The sequence below is a fragment of the Artibeus jamaicensis genome, unplaced genomic scaffold, assembly GCF_021234435.1.
Source record: "Artibeus jamaicensis isolate MK-2021 breed Jamaican fruit bat unplaced genomic scaffold, CSHL_Jam_final scaffold_461, whole genome shotgun sequence".
In the NCBI taxonomy this organism is placed as follows: Eukaryota; Metazoa; Chordata; class Mammalia; order Chiroptera; family Phyllostomidae; genus Artibeus; species Artibeus jamaicensis.
The window spans coordinates 12,976,370-12,995,630 of NW_026522045.1; the positions used below are offsets into that span (position 1 = coordinate 12,976,370).

The 19,261-nt window shown below is 38.7% G+C and overlaps 1 protein-coding gene across 1 annotated transcript in view; it reads right to left on the bottom strand.

The window, feature by feature from the left end:
• DCX (doublecortin) overlaps positions 1-18,091 on the bottom strand; it is a 202,850-nt gene extending 184,759 nt beyond the window's left edge. Inside the window, exons 1-2 of the mRNA XM_053657478.1 lie at positions 17,728-18,091; positions 1,587-1,927 (exon numbers count right to left, since the gene is read on the bottom strand). Coding sequence (XP_053513453.1) covers positions 1,587-1,927; positions 17,728-18,091 — 705 coding nt within the window. The remainder of the gene's footprint in view (positions 1-1,586; positions 1,928-17,727) is intronic.
• Positions 18,092-19,261: the final 1,170 nt, after the last annotated feature.

Genomic DNA, 19,261 nt, shown 5'->3' on the forward strand with positions numbered 1-19,261 from the left:
GAGCATTTTTAAAAAGTTAAAATTGTTTTAACTTTGCATAGTGGAGACAGAGTTTCAGAAATAACATAACATGAACCAGGCCTTAAAAGATAACTACCAGGGGTCACAATAGGCAGAGGTAGACTATTTAAAGAGAAGGGACCCTATCAACAGTGACACTGATGCCTGACAAGGCAGTTCTGCTCCCTCGAGCACTGCCTATTGAGATTTTTGTACACACACCATATTATACAGTGGCATTTTGTAATGTGCTCTCCCCCAAAATAGGAGATGGTGCTTGGAAGAGCTGAATTGCTATTCTTTGTGTCCTGCTTTAGGATCAAAATCTACTCATCAATGGACTGAAACTTGCTTGCCCAGGTGGTGGAGGTGTCCCTTTATTTATTATTGGGAGCAGTCACAGAATGCCAAAGAATGATATATCACCACAAAAATGTTGCAAGTTCAATCTAAGAATGATGGAGGTAAAGGGAATGATCTAATATTTATATATATGTATATATTAAATTGTCATTTACATATTTATCTTATTTAATGATAAATATTATGCATACATATTGATATCATGTGTTTTAATTCATAGAGTGCTTTCATATCCATGATTTCCTTTAATCCTCATGAGAATCCTGTGAGCATGGGTAGGGCAGGTGTGATCAGCCCCTTTGTTCAAACACCAAAGGTATTTTATGAGATAGAAAGTATGGACTAATAATAATCTACACGCATCTTCTCTGATGGGGGACTAGGATTCTTTTTAGAGCTAACAGAACCAGCCACTCTTCCAATTTACTTGGAACATTTTTTGTCATATATTTACAACTCCCTGTGCTCAAGAGAATGGTGCATCTGTCTAATGGAGATGTTTGGCTACATTCTTTCCCAGATATTAATATAGGTGGTACTTTAGTAGCATAACCAATGACATGAAGAACCTGATTTGGAAGAGAACATATGGCAGCATCTTCTTAGGCTAATTTTAGAATCCTGAAACAGTCCCTTTCTCGCACAAACCATCAGCAGAATGAAAATAAGATAGCCATGTTACATGGAAAACAAAGAGAGAAAAATATATGGTGTAGTGAGGCAAAGGCAACAAACTAAATATTTCAGTTTTTCCACCAGATTTGACTCTTATCCTAGAATACATGGGTTACTTCAACCTCTTTCTAACAGAATTAATGCTAAATACCAATGTAAGGGAATCTAAGAATAAATGGGTGGGGAAAGCCCATTTCCAGTCACATACATTGAACAATGAAGTTTGCCTTATGTAATAGCTAAATTCATATACATAAAAATACAAGACATAGGTTCTAACACATCTTTTCTTAAAAGGTAAGAAAGTTGAGGCTGTGATTATTTTACTTGGTAAGTCAGAAGCAGACTGAATTTAAAAGCCTCAGATTCTTGGTCCATCGCTTTGTCTGCTGAAAAGACTTTTCTTCAAAATGAGACATAAAATATCATATTGGAATGATGAGAGGTGGAGGAAGAGTCCTTCAACCAGAAATGATGCCTTATGTATAAAATATTCATCCACAAATTTAGAACAAATAAGAAGAAAAGTAGTCTGAAAAGTCACCTACCTGTTTTCCATCCAGAGTGTAGAGTTTTTTGACAACCCCGGTCTCTAGTTTGATGGCTTCAGTGATGTCAGTGAGGACTTGCTCAAAAGAGTGGGCTGTTTTCTTGTTCAGAAGCACACGCACAGCCTTCCGAGGCTTCACTCCACTGCGGATGATGGTCACCAGCTTGGGGCGCACAAAGTCCTTGTTCTCCCTGGCCTGGGCACTGTTGCTGCTAGCCAGGGACTGGGGGGCTTTCATATTGGCAGATGTTTTCACATTGACAGACCAGTTGGGATTGACATTCTTGGTGTATTCCACCTTTTTAAAGAAGTTGTCTGAAGAACAAACATAGCTTTCCCCTAAGGGAAGACATAAGGAGTAATTAGTTTTAATAGCAGATATATGGACTATTCTACCAACTAATACAAACTGATTTTGGAGTACAACTTTTGGAGAAATGGTGATAATAAACAACCTCAGGTACAATTCCTAGTTGGGCTCTATAACAACTTGGCTCATTCAAATTCAAGAGCAAGTAATCAGAAAAACATTCTTCATTATAATGACATACTTGGTTTAATTTAAAACCCTATAGTCCTAGCTAGTGTGGCTGAGTGCTGGCCTGTGGATCAGGGGGATGCAGGTTTGATTCCCAGTCTAGGGCACATGCCTGGGTTGTGGGCCAGGTCCTCAGTGGGGGATGCATGTGAGGCAACCACACATTGATATTTCTGTCCCTCTCTTTCTTCCTCCATTCCCATCTCTAAAAAGTAAACCAAATCTTTTTAAAAATCCTATGAAACTAAGGGTCCCAAAGACAATGAACACAGTTAAATATAATCTAACAAGTATAGTCTTACTAGAATTGAAATGTTTATGTTAATTTCTAGGATGTTTGTTAACATCTATGGGCATTCCTGGAGTGTCTCTCACATGTATCTCTTCCTTAATGTCCCTGTCCTGTTTCTGGGCTCATAGCCCTGTTCCATTGTTATATTATAAACCAAGAAGAACTTTCAAAGTTGATAATTTTTATTTCAAATTAAAATGACCCAATAACCCTGCATATTAGACATATAGTACATACTTGCCAAGAAGTCAGATTATCCTTTGCAGAGAGAACATAGCTAACCAGCAGAATATTTAAATGGGAAATATACATGTGTTGAATGTACATATGTATTAATAATGGTGCCCTCTATGGCTCACACCCAGCTGGAGACATTGTCTGAATAACAACCTGTACACACACATACACACACAATATTCTTTGTGTCTGCAAGTTATAACTCTTCCTTGAGAAATACTCTTATTTGTCTCTACCACCAACCCTCATCTTTACATCTTCCCAAATGCATCACTGTGTTTAAGGCCATCTTCATCAGTGTTCACCCTTGGCTGCTGCAAGTAATGAGGTTAAGATGTAAGAATATATGACATAGCCTAATTTAGGGATTGGAGGGGTCCACTGTAATTTTCACATGTACCTTGGGGTAGAAGAAATAACTAATGCAATGAAGAAACACAAAGGCTAGAGGCAAAAGGAGGTGATTAGACACCTGGGACTGGAAGTTGGAAAAAACAAAAGAGGTAGACTCAGCCTGGGGGACAGAATATTGGACAAGGTTGAATTTCTTAAATAAAATTCATTTGCCTCAAGGTATACAGAAGTTCACCCAGAGGTCAAGCGGTAGAAAAACAGTATGATTTAATTAGGCTTAACTTGCCAGTAATAGCTCAAATACATAAATAAATAAATAAACCAACTCTAGTCAGTGCAAAGAAAACATTAAATATAATTATGCTCTGATGGCTCTTCTTCCTTTGGTCTCAGCAGGACAAGCATGCAGAGACATTCAGAAACACTGGGCTGGTAATGCACTCTCTTTGCAAATATTGATTGCTGTGCTGTAGCACCAAATCTTTTAAGCCATGGCAATTAATAAATTTCTCAGTTAATGCTGAGAAAAGATTAAGTCAGAATCTCTAGGGCACCTTTGAGAACATTTATGGGTGTGTGTGGAAGGAGAGGGTAAGTGTCTTCCAACACAGTTCTGAGTGCCAGAAGCTGCTAGTTTCCTTTCATGTTTTGTATGTTAACCATAGACACCCTGGTGCACACACACACAAAAAAATAGGGTGGTCAAAAACCTTAGCCAAAAGAAACCCTAATTTCTCTAGCTCTCTTGTTGGTTAATACAAATCAACCAGCATTATAGTCTAGGATCTTTTATTTGTGGCTTAAAATGATGAAAGGGAGGGTCTTTTAATGCCCCCATATATTTATAGCCAATATTTCCCCTACCCTAGAAAAAGCCTATTGCTTAGCACTTTACCAGTTTCATGGGCACTTTTTTAAGAGACCACTGTCTTTACATCAGATGTTTTCCATAACTTGTCATACTCTTCAAAACACAGACAACCTGTGGTGTAGAAATGTGTGAGGCTATATATTTATTTCACTCACATACGGTCTCTTCTAGAGAGTCAACTGTGTGACCCTACTAGGAATCTGGACTTTTTTTTTTGCTCCCATAGCTCTTAAACCTCTTAAGTCTCTGAACTATGAATATGATTAAGTACCCCCAGATGAAAATGAACATGTGGTAGAGAGCTACAGCATCATATGGCACCCAAGAATTTTCCAGAGAGCCCAGCCCTCAGCCAAATCTACATTAAGCACCTTCGAAAAGTACCTTTCAGTCTCTCCATTCTCTCTCCTTTGGCCCCAAACTGGAGTAGTCAGAAAAATAGCAACTGATGTGATGTCAGTCAGAATGCAGTCCTGCAGTCCTATATCATTGGGCAAGTTATCTCACTGCCTTTGGTTCAGTTACTTGTATGCAAAGTGGGGACTATAGTAACAATCCCTATCTCGTAAGGTTATTTTGAGGCAAAAATCACATGACAGATATGAAGTGCTGAGCTCAGAGCCTGGGACATAGTAAGCACTTGATAAATTATAGCTATCCTTATTATTAATGCTTTTATTGGAAGAGAACAAGAAGGAAAGAATAAAAAGGGAAAAGAGGAAGAAACAGTTGGGATGAAGAAAAAGAGGAGGAATAGAAGCTGAAGGAGACTTCCACCAAGCTGGAGGCATAGGTGGAGATACCGTGCTTTCTCACACAACCAAGTTTAGAGACAACAAAATATTAGCAACAGAAAATACAGCCAGACCACAGAAAATTGAACTTTTCGGAAGTCCGATAACAACAAATTCTTCAGCCTGACCCGTAGAGGGGCAAAACCAGAAGCTGGCGGAGCGAGGTTCCATAGGAAAACTTGGTCAGACGGACTCAGGTACATGGAATCCAGGTGCAGAGTTGGACCTAGTGAGCAACCTAGTGAGCCCGACCCAGTGAGCAACCGCCAGATCTGGCAAGGGTGAAGGGCAGTGGGTTGACTGTGCTGGTGCATTCCTGCACACATAGACCAGCAAGGGAGTGGGCAGTGAGACGGGACTGAGTGGGTCCCAATGACAGGAGGCAGCAGAGACACTCGCCATTTCCTGGCTTTGACCCCACCCCCACATGCAAGGTCACAATCCAGCAACCTAAGCAACCCTGCCCTGGTGAACACCTAAGGCTTCGCTCTTCACCCAGCAGCAGGAAGCAGGAGAGGGGGACACCATTTCCCCATTCTAACCCTGCCACCACATACAGCGTCACAACCCAGCAACCCCACCCTGGAGGCCCTGCCCCACCCCTAAGGCTCTGCTCCTCATTCTTAATGGGCGTGAACAGACCAAAAATAACTCAAGATCTCAAAGACCCAGAGCCCATAAATCTACGTGACGAAGAAATAGCAAAACTTTCAGATGCACAGTTCAAAACACTGGTGATCAGGATGTTCAAAGAACTGATAGATTTTAATCACAAATTAGAGGAAAATATAAAGGCTAAACTAATTGAAATGAATGGCAATGCATAGGAAACCAATAGTAATGGAAAGGAAACTGGGACTCAAATCAAAGGAGTGGACCAAAAAGAGGAAAAAAGTGACCAACCAGAAAAGAAATAAGAAACAAGAATTCAAAAAAAATGAGGAGAGACTTAGGAACCTCCAGGATATCTTTAAATACTCCAACATCCAAATTATAGGGGTACTAGAAGGGGGAAAGGAACAGCCACAAGTGAAAAACTTATTTGAACAAATAATAAAGGAGAACTTCCCTAATCTGGCAAAGGCAATAGACTTCCAGGAAAGCCGGGAAGCTCAGAGAGTCCCAACGAAGTTGGACTCAAGAAGAAACACACCAAGGCACACCATAATTACATTAGCCATGATTAAAATGAAGGAGAGAATCCTAGAAGCAGTAAGAGATAAGGGGATAGACACCTATTAAGGAGTTCCCATCAGACTGTCAGCAGATTTCTCAAAAGAGACCTTACAGGCAAGAAGGGGCTGGAAACAGGTATTCCAAGTCATGGAATCCAAAGACCTACAACCAAGATTGCTGTATCCAGCAAAACTTTCATTTAGAATGGAAGGACAGATAAAGTGCTTCTCAGATAAGATCAAATTCAAGGAGTTCCTCATCACCAAGCCCTTATTATATGAAATGTTAAAGGAACTTATCTAAGAAAAAGAAGATAAAAAATATGAAGAGTGAAAGAACAGTAAATGCAGTTATTAAGAACCACACCTAAAACAACAGCAAACTAAAATGACAGCTAGATCAGGAGCAGAACCATAGAAATGAAGATCTTCGAGGACTTCCACCAAGATGGAGGCATAGGTGGATGTGCCGTGCCTTCTCACACAACCAAGTTTAGAAACAACTAAATATTAGCAACAGAACACACAGCCAGAACATGGAAAATTGAACTTTTCGGAAGTCTGTTAGCAACAAATTCTTCAGCCTGACCAGTAAGGGGTGAAACCAGCAGCTGGTGAAGTGGGGTTGCACAGGAGGACTCGGTCAGACGGGCTCAGGCACGTGGAATCCAGGCGTGTGGAATCGAGGCACAGGGTTGGACCTAGTGAGCAACCGAGGGAGCGACCAGGCGAGCGACCATGGAAGAGACAGTGGGGGAGTGGGGCTGTGTGTTGACTGTGGTCGGGCATTTGTGCGGAAGTGGACAGGCGAGGGAGTGGGCGGGTCCCCGCCGCCATTTCCCTGCTCTGACCCCAACTCCACATACAGCATCATAACCCAGCGACTCTGAGTTGCCCGTACCAGGTGAACCACCTCAGGCGCTGCTCCTCACCCAGCAGCACGAAACACAAGAGGGGGTCACCATTTCCCCACTCTGACCACGCCCCCACATACAGCATCACAACCCAGTGACCAGGGAGTCCAGGGCGCCGCTTCTCACACTGAAAGGGCATGAACAGACCAAAAATGGCTCAAGAAGATTTCAAAGCCCCAGAGCCTATAGATCTAAGCAATGAAGAAATAGCAAAACTCTCAGACGCACAGTTTAAAACACTGCTCATCAGGATCCTCACAGAACTGGTTGATTATAGCCACAAATTAGACAAATATATGAAGGCAAAACTAATTGAAATGAATGGAATTGCACAGGACACCAATAGCGATGAAAAGGAAACTGGGACTCAAATCAATGGAGTGGACCAGAAGAAAGCAAATAATGGCCAAACAGAAAAGAGTCAAGAAGCAAGAATTCAAAGAAATGAGGAGAGTCTTAGGAACCCCCAGGACATCTTTAAACACTCCAACATCCGAATTATAGGGGTACCAGAAGGGGGAAAGGAACAGCCACCAGTGGAAAACTTATTTGAACAAATAATAAAGGAGAATTTCCCCAACCTGGCAAAGGAAATAGACTTCCAGGAAATCCAGGAAGCTCAGAGAGTCCCAAAGAAGTTGGACCCAAGAAGGAACACACCAAGGCACATCATAATTACATTAGCCAAAATTAAAATGAAGGAGAGAATCCTAGAAGAAGTAAGAGCTAAGGGGACAGTCACCTACAAAGGAGTCCCCATCAGACTGTCAGCAGATTTCTCAAAAGAGACCTTACAGGCAAGAAGGGGCTGGAAACAGGTATTCCAAGTCATGAAATTCAAAGACCTACAACCAAGATTGCTCTATCCAGCAAAACTTTCATTTAGAATGGAAGGACAGATAAAGTACTTCTCAGATAAGATCAAATTCAAAAAGTTCACATCACCAAGCCCTTATTATATGAAATGTTAAAGGGACTTATCTAAGAAAAATAAGTTAAAGAAACATGAACAGTGAAAGGACAACAAACTCACAGTTATTAACAACCACACTTAAAACAAAAGCAAATGAAAAGGACAGCTAGATCAGGAGTGGAGTGGAAACATAGAAATGAAGATCTCAAGGAGGGTTAGCAACAGGGAAGTGGGAGGAGGAGAAGAGGGGAGAAGGTACAGAAAATAAGTAGCATAGACAGCAGATAGAAAATAGATGGGGGGGCAAGTATAGCATGGGAAATATAGAATCCAAAGGACTGGAAACACATGGTCATAAACTAAAGGGGGGGTAATGGTGGGGATGGGGGGAGGTAGGGTGGAGGGAAATGAAGAGGGGAATAGAACAACTGTAACAGCATAATCAATAAAAAAATTAAAAAAAAGAAGTTAGCTGTAGTTGACCTAGAATGTAATGAATATATGATGTAAAAGAAAAGATTAGTTTCTTGATATTATGAAATAATGAAAATGTACAATACAGTATGTAATTCTATTGAACAATGTTGAGAGGTGAATTTTATCAAATAAAATTCCTGTTAAGTGACATATCATAAAAAAAAAAGTTTCTGGAAACAAATGAAAATGATCATAAAACAACCCAAAACTTATGGGACACAGCAAAGGCAGTCCTGAGAGGGAAGTTTATAGCAATACAAACCTACCTAAAGAAGATAGAAACATTTCAAACAAACAACCTAACCCTATGCCTGCAAGAACTCGAGGAACAACAACAAAGACAGCGCAGAGCAAGCAGAAGGAAGGAAATAACCAACATTAGAGCAGAATTAAATGACATAGAAACTAAAAGCACAATTTTAAGGATCAATGAATCCAGGAGTTGGTTCTTTGAGAAGATAAACACAATAGACAAGCCTTTAAGTAGGCTCATCAAGAAAAGAAGAGAGAGGACACAAAGAAACACAATCAGAAATGAAACAGGAGAGATTACAACTGGTACCACAGAAATAGAAGGGATTGTAAGAAATTACTACAAAGAACTGTATGCCAAGAAATTTGAAAACCTGGGGGAAATGGACACATTTCTAGAAAAATACAATCTTCCAAAACTCAGTGAAAAAGAAGCAGAAAATCTAAATACATCAATAACAGCAAAAGTAGTGGAAGCAGTAATCAAAAAACTCCCATCACACAAGAGCTCCGGACCAGATGGGTTCACAGGAGAATTCTTCAAAGCATTTAAGGAAGAGCTAACCCCTATTCTCCACAGACTATTCCAAAAAATCCAGAAGGATGGAATACTCCCAAATTCTTTTTAGGAAGCCAGCATCATCTTAATTCCAAAACCAGATAGAGACACAACAAAGAAAGAAAACTTCAGGCCAATATGACTGATGAACATAGATGCTAAAATCCTCAACAAAATATTGGCAAATCGCATCCAACAATATATCAAAAAGATCATACACCATGACCAAGTGGGATTCATCCAAGGTATGCAAGGGTGGTTCAATATTCGCAAATCAGTAAATGTAATACATCACATAAACAAAAGCAAAGACAAAAACCACATGATGATATCAATAGATGCAGAAAAAGCTTTGGATAAGGTACAACACCCATTTATGATAAAAACACTCAGCAAAGTGGGAATACAGGGAGCATTTCTCAAAATAATAAAGGCCATATATGAGAGACCTACAGCCAATATCATACTCAATGGGAAAAAACTAAAAGCTTTTCCACTAAGATCAGGAACAAGACAAGGTTGTCCACTTTCACCACTTCTATTCAATATAGTATTGGAAGTTTTAGCCACAGCAATCAGGCAAGAAAAGGAAATAAAAGGCATCCAAATAGGAAAGGAGGAAGCAAAACTGTCACTGTTTGCAGATGACATTATAGTGTATGTGGAAAATCCTATAGACTCTGCCCAAAAACTGCTCAAACTAATTAATGAGTTTGGCAAAAACAGCTGGTTACAAAGTCAATATCCAAAAATCAAAGGCATTTTTGTATACCAACAGTGAATCAGCAGAAGCAGAAATAAAGAAAAAAATCCCATTCGATATAGCAAAAAGAAAAATAAAATATCTGGGAATAAACCTAACTAAGGAGGTAAAAAACCTGTATGCAGAAAAGTAAACAGCCCTGAAGAACGAAATCAAGGAAGACACAAACAAATGGAAACATATACCTTGTACATGGATTGGAAGAATTAACATCATCAAAATGTCCATACTACCCAAAGCAATATACAGATTCAATGCAATACCTATTAAAGTACCAATGGCATATTTCACAGACATAGAACAAACACTTCGAAAATTTATATGGAACCATAAACGAGCACAAATAGCAGCTGCTCTTTTGAGAAAGAAGAACAAAGTAGGGGGTATCACAATACCTGATATCAAACTGTATTACAAGGCCACTGTAATCAAAACAGCCTGGTACTGGCATAAAAACAGGCACATAGACCAATGGAACATAACAGAGAGCCCAGAAATCAACCCAACTCTCTACAGTCAATTAATATTCAACAAAGGGGGCAGTCACATAAAATGGAGTAAAGATAGCCTCTTCCACAAATGGTGTTGGGAGAACTGGACAGCTACGTGCAAAAAAATGAAACTTGAGCACAGACTTACACCATACACCAAAATAAATTCGAGGTGGATAAAAGACTTAAATGTACGTCGTGACACCATTAAAGTCCTAGAAGAGAACATTGGCAAGAAAATCTCAGATATTCCACGCAGCAACATTTTTACCTATATGTCCCCTAGAGCAAGGAATGTAAAGGAAAGAATAAACAATTGCGATCTCATCAAAATAAAAAGCTTCTGTGTGGCTAAAGAAAACAGTATTAAATTAGCAAGACAACCAACTGTATGGGAAAACATATTTGCCAATGATACCTCAGACAAAGGTTTAATCTCCAAAATATACAAATAACTTACATGACTCCACTCTAAGAAGACACCCAACCCAATTAGAAAATGGGAAAAGGACTTGAACAAACACTTCTCCAAGGAGGACATACAGAATATTCAGAGACACGTGAAGAGATGCTCAATATTGTTAGCTATCAGAGAGATGCAAATTAAAACCACAATGAGATACCACTTTACACCAGTCAGGATGGCTATCATAAACAAAGCAACAAACAACAAATGTTGGAGAGGTTGTGGGGAAAAGGGGTCCTTAGTTCACTGTTGGTGGGATTGCAGACTGGTACAACCATTGTGGAAAACAGTATGGAATTTTCTCAGAAAAATAAAAATCGACCTGCCTTTTGACCCAGCAATTCCACTGCTGGGATTATATCCTAAGAATCCTAAAACATCAATATCAAAGAACCTATGCACCACAATGTTCATAGCAGCACAATTTACAATAGCCAAGAGTTGGAAGCAACCTAGGTGCCCATCAGTACATGAATGGATGAAAAATTTGTGGTACATATACACAATGGAATTCTATGCTGCAGAGAGAAAGAAGGAGCTACTACCCTTTGCAACAACGTGGATGGAACTGGAAAGCATTATGCTGAGTGAAATAGGCCAGGTGCTGAAAGACAAATACCATATGATCTCACCTTTAACAGGAAGCTAAACAACAAAACAAGCAAGCAGAAAAAAAAAAAAAAACACAGACACTGAAATAGAGAACAAGGGGATAGTGACCAGACTGGAGAAGGAAGGGAAGTTAAGGGGAAAAAGGGGAAGGGATTTGGAGGAACAAATAGGAGGGACACAGGGATGAGAACTAAGGGGGGTGGAAATGGGATGGAGGTGGGGAGCAAGGGGCGGGGGAGGCTGGGATGGGAAAAATAGACAAAAAACTGTACTTGAAAAATAACTAAATAAAATTTTTAAAATAATAAAATAAATTAAAAAATAAAATAAAAATAAAAATAAAAAAATAAAAAAAAGAGGAGGCTCCAGTTGCTACAAATCGGAAATATAGAAGCTTTCTGGCTAACAAAGTCATGGGCTGTCATTGCTGATGCACACTGAGGACAAGATACTTAAAAGAATTTATTGTTTAAAGAAGTTTTAGGTTCACAGTAAAATTAAAATGAAGGTGCAGAGATTTCCCACATGCCATTTGCCCCCAAGCATGCATAGTCTCCTCCATTATCAGCATCGCTCATTCCACACACACACACAGAAACAAAACATTTATAGTGATTAAAACCAGTGAAATAGGAAGTCAGATGTTCTTGAATTCAAATATCAATCAAGCATTTACAAACTATGTGGGTTCAGGCAAATTACTTAATCTCTGAGTCTCAGCTTTTTCATCTATAAATTGAAGATATTACACTAGTGACATGGAGTCCCTTCTCATCTTAAAGCTCTATTAAAGGACTTTTCTTTTTTTTTCCATATCCCAAATGGACTTTAGGAGACAAAGCTATTATGGTAGTTAAATATTAAAGAAATCATTGTCCACCACTGAGGAATCTCTAATTCTACTATTAGAAAGACATCAAATATGCCAATTTCTCTAGACCAAGGCTTCCTTGTTCTGATTTTGCAAATGTCTGCAACACCTGTTGCTAGAGCTCAAATGTTTCCTGCACATTCAGTTGCCTGGCACTTGGAGTTGGGTAAGGTGTGTTACCACTTTACACAGCTGAGTTCTCATTCTGTCACAGATTCCAAGGGTCATTTCCTACCCATTAAAGCCCAAAGAGAAAACTGACTTCAGAGAGCCAAGCAACATGACGATTTGCTGGAATTGACAAAGTGCTTCTGTGTGAAGGGATAAGGAAATGAAATCATAAAAGCACAGCTAATAGTGCAGAAAGGGAACAAATTGTGGGTTTAAGATGATCTAATGTCTACTTCCCTTCATATTCAGTAGGGCTCCATTTTAAAAAACATTAAACATTTATATTTTCTCAGTGCAAAAGCGCTTCTGCCTGGGTTTTCTTCTTTTTTTCCAAGGCTTCATTACTCAAGAAGAAATATATTAAATGGTACTTTATTATATCATCGTACCTATTAATGATACATCTCTCCCAGGTGTGCTCAAATCTGCCTCTTTGTCAATGTACTTGCTTTAGTAGTCAGAGAATTAATTAGTGAGAAGGTATTTTCATCTCATTGGAACAAATGATCTATGGCAAAGGAACTGAATCATAGCTAGGGTCACTATACAGCTCAGATTTTCTAATGAGACTGTCTCAATTATAAATATTCTGCCCCATGGTTGGAATAATAATGCTCAAAATGCCTGTAAGATTGTTCTTAATACTCATATATAAGAAGTATAAGAAATATTTGGATAGGACATTAGGGGAAGGAAAAAGATTCAATGATGAAGACTAAGCAAGACAAAAGGAAAAGTCACTCATGGATTTTATTCCTTGGGACTATAGCTAATAAGGGACATCTTCTACATTACTTTGCTAAGACCCTTAGTGTAACCAGAGATCTGTGGAAAAGTTGACATCAAACTGAGTTTGGTCCCAAATTTTCCCCTTGCTACTTTTAGTATCTAGCAGCAGACACTTGACTAGAGGCATTAGACAAAGGAGTGCTACAAGACAATAGTGATTATTAGATGACTGCTTTTTATTTCATTTGATTTTAGGCTAGGTATTTAATAATGTGGCCATTTGAGAATGTAGCATGTTCTATGCTCCATTATTCCTTTAAGATCTACAAAGAAAAAAAACAAAAACAAGTATTTCTGCATGCTAAGGAACTCTCACCACTGTAGTTAGCTGAAGGGGACCATCAACATCACCTAATCCAGTGTTTCCAAGTCTAAGTGGTGATAGGAATCACCTGGGAATTTTGTAATAACACACATTCTGGAGCCATAGTCCTGGGGATTCTAATTCAATAGATCTAGGATGTGGCCCAGGAATTTATATTCCTCTAAAACTCTAAAAGATTCTTAAAGGCAGACAAGTATGGAAAACATTGACCATTCCAATGTCTCACAATCATCATTATCATCATTGTTTTTACATCATTGAGAATAATGGTACCTTGTAGCTGTAGTTTTACCTTATCAATGTGTTTTGATATCTATGATTCTATCCTTGCAACCACCATCACAGATAAGATAGGTTTACTAGTTTCATTTTACAGATAATTATATTACAATAAACACCAAATATGTTCTATGCATATATGGACTCTTATTCCTCAATAAAAAATGAAGTGTAGTAGATACATGCTATAACAGGGATAAGCCTTGACAACATTTTTCTAAGTGAAAGAAGCCAGTCACAAAAAATACATAGTGTATGAATCAATTTATATAAAATGTCAAAAATAGGAAAATCTGTAGAGACCTAAAATAGATTCATGCTTGGGGCTGGAGAGAATAGGGAAAATAGTCAGTGGCAGCTAATTGCTACAGGGTTTATTTTTAATACATTATTTATTTATTTTTAGAGAGAGAGGAAGGGAGGGACAAAAACACCAATGTGAGATTGAAATAACAATCACCCCAAAGAGGGACTGAACCCACAACACAAACATTTGCCTTCACCAGGAATCAAACTGGAAGTCTTTTTGTTTTGTGGGATGATGCCCAACCAACTGAGCCACAATGGTCAGGGTTGGGTTTCTCTTGAGGGTGATAGAAATGGTCTAAAACTAATTATGATGATGGTTACACCAGTTAGTAAAATTTCTAAAAAGTCATCAAATCACACACTTAAATGGGTGAATTTTATGGTATATGAACTATACCTTAGTAAAGTTGATTTTTAAAGATGAGTTGTTTTAAAAAGAGAGAACAGTGTTGAAAGACAAATACCATATGATCTCACCTTTAACAGGAAGCTAAACAACAAAACAAACAAGCAAGCAAAATAAAAACAAAGACACTGAAATAGAGAACAAGGGGACAGGGACCAGAGGAGAGAGGGGAGGGAATTTAAGGAGAAAAATGGGAGGTATCTAGAGGAACAAGTGTAAAGGACACAGGGACAATAACTAAGGGGGGGAATGGGAGGGAGGTAGGGAGCACTGGGTGGGGTGGGCTGGGATGGGAGAAATAGACAGAAAACTGTACTTAAAAAATAACTAAATAAAAAGACTGGGATCGGAGAAATAAACAGAAAACTGTACTTGAAAAATAACTAAATAAAAATTCAAAAATAAATAAAAAGAGAGAACATTAGTCACTGTGATGAGAATGACAAACCTATGGTTATATAGCTAATAAGCTATAAAGTAGGGTGATTCAAACACTAATTGCTACCCTTTATTGAGTGCTACTGTGTGCCAGGAAGAATGCTAAACACAATATACATTGTCTTATTTAATTCTCAAAGCAGTTATTCTAAATTTACTGATGAAAAATTGAGGCTTGGGTAGTAAAAGTGGTTTTCCCAAGGTTACAAGCTAGCAGTTGACAGATTTTGAATTTGAATCAGATCTAATTACAAATCTTTCCCCATTTTTATCTTCTCCCTCTAAGACTGGAACCTAATGTCCCTGATTCTTCACCCAGAGATCTTTCTAAACTTTTTCAGTTTGAAGTCTCATGGGAAGCAATATATGTGACTTTTTATATCTTTCATTCAACTTCTTCCAAAAGTGACCAAGGTAAGGGACTTCTGCTTTCATTTCTAGATAAGTAGTTAGATACAAATGACAAAATGAAAGAGGAGAAGACTCTTTTTCTTTATCCTCCTCATTCTGATGCCTCTTCTTATATTGCTCTGTGGTGGTGGGAAAACCAATTACATTTCTCAACATTATGGCAGAGATACCCCAGAATTTCCTTGACTAAATGGTCAGTAATCAAAAATTGGGGGGCATTGAGGGTTACTACAGCCTGTGGTCATAGATAACATATGAATAAATGCAACTCAGACATGTTTATACTCTACATAGTCCAGTAATTCACCAGGAAGTATTATCACTGCAGGTAGAAATTGTAAATGAGAGGAGTCCAACCTAGCAGGACTCAAAAGGATCAAGAAAAAAGGAAGCTACAGTCTTCAAAATTATATTTATTTTTTATTTTTTAAGGAAAAATATTATTTATTTTATTTTATTTATTTTTAAATTTTATTTAGTTATTTTTCAAGTACAGTTTTTGTCTATTTCTCCCATCCCAGCCCCCCCATCAAAATTATATTTATTACTTACATTGAACTGAGATTATAACACACACAAAAACATGAGGTTGAGGGAGAATCAATATCAAGAGCTTATATGAGCAACACATGTTAAAAATACATTTGGAAAAAATCTATACATGACAACTTTCTTATATCAAACACAAAAACATTCTAATCTTGCTCTGAATACAATGTCACTTGGTTCAGAAGCTTGTGGTAGTGTCTATCGTGGTCTTTAGAAGATCACAGCTAGTGAAAATGAGAATATATTGGGTCATTCAGGTCACTTTGTTTGTGAAAATTATTACAGAAAAAGGCCCTCAAATTTGACTGAGATGTGTATTTTACAGTGACAAAAGACACATACTTTATTGATTACTCCATTAGATAGCTCCCTCAATCTAACTTGAATCCCTTCTTCTAGCATGCCCTGAATCTCCTTTATTTTAAGATCTACACTAGGATGACCAGTCCTTCAGTGTTCAGGAAAAGCCTCGGATTAACCTCTGTCTGGCCATCTAATGTATGATCAAATAATCTAAGATTCCCCGGCATCATTTTCCAAGGTCATCTAAATAGAAAAACCTCAGACTTGAATTCTGAGACCTACATCCAGCATCTATATAGACACTGTCTCTTATAAGTAACTGACCCCAAATCTTTTGACCTGACTTGGAAAATAGCAGCTATCTTCAAAAATATGGCTGTACAAGGGAAGCCCTCATGTTCCTTTGTCTAGGAACACAAGAAACCTAGAAGCAGTGAAGCAGAGGCGGGTCACTCCCACATCAAGTCATTGAATGTGCTATTTCTCCTTCCTTGTTGGCTCTTTTATAATTTGATTTCCCTAGAAACCTGCCTGCTCTAAACTCACCATTGCTCAGGGAATGGAAAGAGTGAAGAAGAAAGGCTGGAGTGTGGGGCAGAGGTTGGGCAGGAGTATTTTTATTATCACCTCTATTTGAGACTGACCTTTAAAGCATTGTGTTCAGGTTAAACTGATCAAATATATTATACCAATTTAAAAGTGGGGGTAGGGAGGCATTCCTAATATAATTTATTTGATCAAATAAAATATAAGAATGCACCCTAAGATCTATTTTGAAACGACTACAAAAAAGGCTTCATGAAAGAGCAAGTTTTTGTAAGAGGTGGGCCCCTGTTTGGGGGTGGGTAGATAGGTTGTCAGGATTTTCAGCAATCTAGTCATAAAATTCAATTGGAAAACCAAAATGTAAAGAAGATCTAAAAGGATTTATGTACAGTGAGTCAGTTCCTATTCTAAAAGAAAGAGTCTTTGTTAAAATACCAGACATACCTACAGCTTTCTTTGGTATTTCTCTTAATGACCTCAGCCTTAGGGACACACCCTGAAGTCTGCTTTTTAGAAGCAACAGCTGAGCAGTGACCACTTACCTAAAAGTATAATCCTTTGTGAACATGTCCAGGAAGTCCTGCTTTTAGGATGCATATTTCCTTATGTTGCAATTCACAAATAGTCTCTTAGCAGTTCAAAGGATATTTGGGTATATATTTTCTTCTGTTAACCCAACCAAACTTCTTTCCTCATTTACAACCCTTAATGATTTCATGGTCTGCCTATTTAATAGTGCTTCTGAGAGGTAATTATTAAGATCTAGAGTAAATGATACAATTCATGTTTTCCTTTGTAAACCCCGGCGAGTAAGCACAATGCACTATTGCCATCATCTATACTTCAACCCCACAGAGACTGAAGGCCATGAAAAAGCTAATGGTTCTGTTGGTGCCTATAGAATCAGAAGCCTGACTATCAAACTGGTGTTTAACAAATATATTTCCTAATTTCTTTCAATGAAATCCAAGAAATGTAGTCATAACCAATGATGCCACCTCCCAAAAAGGGCCACCACCCACTCCTTGAATTACCTTCCTCCAGTTCATCCATGCTTCCGATTTTCCTGGATCCATCAATGGTGTAAATGTAGCGCACTCCCTGAGGCAGGTTGATATTGTCAGACAGAGATCGAGTCAGATCAGCCAGCAAGGCATCGAAGCTGCGAAAACGGTCAGAGGACACAGCATACACAATCCCCTTGAAGTAACGGTCCCCATTGCGGTAGAAACGTACCTTTTTGGCTTTCTTTTCATTGCTCAGTGCCTGCAAGGTTCTGGTTCGGTAGAAGCTACAATGAGCACTGTGAGTGGGGCTAGGCAGCCCATTCATCCGTGAACCTCTCATGTTCCTGGATGTCTTATCTCTTTCATCAAAATGTCCAAAATCAAGTTCCATATTTTGGTGGAACCTCAGAGACCTGAGTGTTGGATAAAAGGGTCGGGGTGAAAAGAAGCCAAGAAAAAAAGTCAGGGAGAAAAAGAAATAAAATATTAGCGAGATACAGATCTGCAATCTGCTGCTTGTGAAAAGAACTGGTTGGAAAAAGCCTGTGACCCATCTGCTGCTTGCCCCTGAGCTGCAGGAATATTGATCTTAATAGAGAGGAAGGAGGGGCCGAGGGAGTGCTGATGGTTGTGGGGGTTGGGGTGAGAGCTGGAGAAGCAAATTTGGCACTGTTCTAAACAGAGGAGTAGGAGGGATTTTGAAATAGCTTAAAATCCTGAGACCTACTGACACTGGCTCCTATCAAATTGTAACTTAGGGTTAAATACATTAAAACTGTCATCTGTTTCTTTATACATGCCCACATCACTACCAGTTGTAAATGAATCTATAGCCTAACAAAATTCCCCTTGAAAAGAACAGAAGTAGCTAGGCAAGGTTAGCATCTCCAGTTTAGAAATCAATTTCTGCATCTCAGTAAAATGACTACAAAGGGGAGTGTTTTAATATTATTCTGAACTCTCTTTCTTACCCCAGAATAAACTAGGATTCTCCTTTAAAGGGACAGCCTCCAGGGAATAGCCAATGTCTTTGTGCTATTCATCAACCCCTTTCCCCCCAAGCTGGTGCAGCTATCCAACATTCATAAGAAATAAGCTGGGAAAATGATTAGGTAAATCAGCTATTTAAGAAGTTATTAGATTGCTTCCCTCTGGTACAAAATTTGGTCACAAAATCCTTTTCTAGTCTTTTTAGATGCTTTATCCTCTCCCCATCGATGCATTCCCCACCTCTTGATGGAATAATTTAATTGTTGAAAGATTCCCAAATGAGTCCATACATAGCATAGGTGGCCTGTAGAAGCAAGCACACCTTTCATTGTTCTGAATTTCTACCCTGACTGAAGGGGCATTTTGCCCCCACAGCAGACAATTCACCCCCAACTTGTGTATTGTGCAGGTGTATCACCAGAGAAGAAGATGGTCATCTGTAAGATCTGCTCCCCCCCCCTTCTGCTAAAGGAAGAAAGGAAGGGAGGAAGTAGAGAGAGAGGGGTGAAGGGAGAAATAAAAGAAGAAAATCATAACATGAAACAGAAGATACAACAGAAGTCTGAAATGC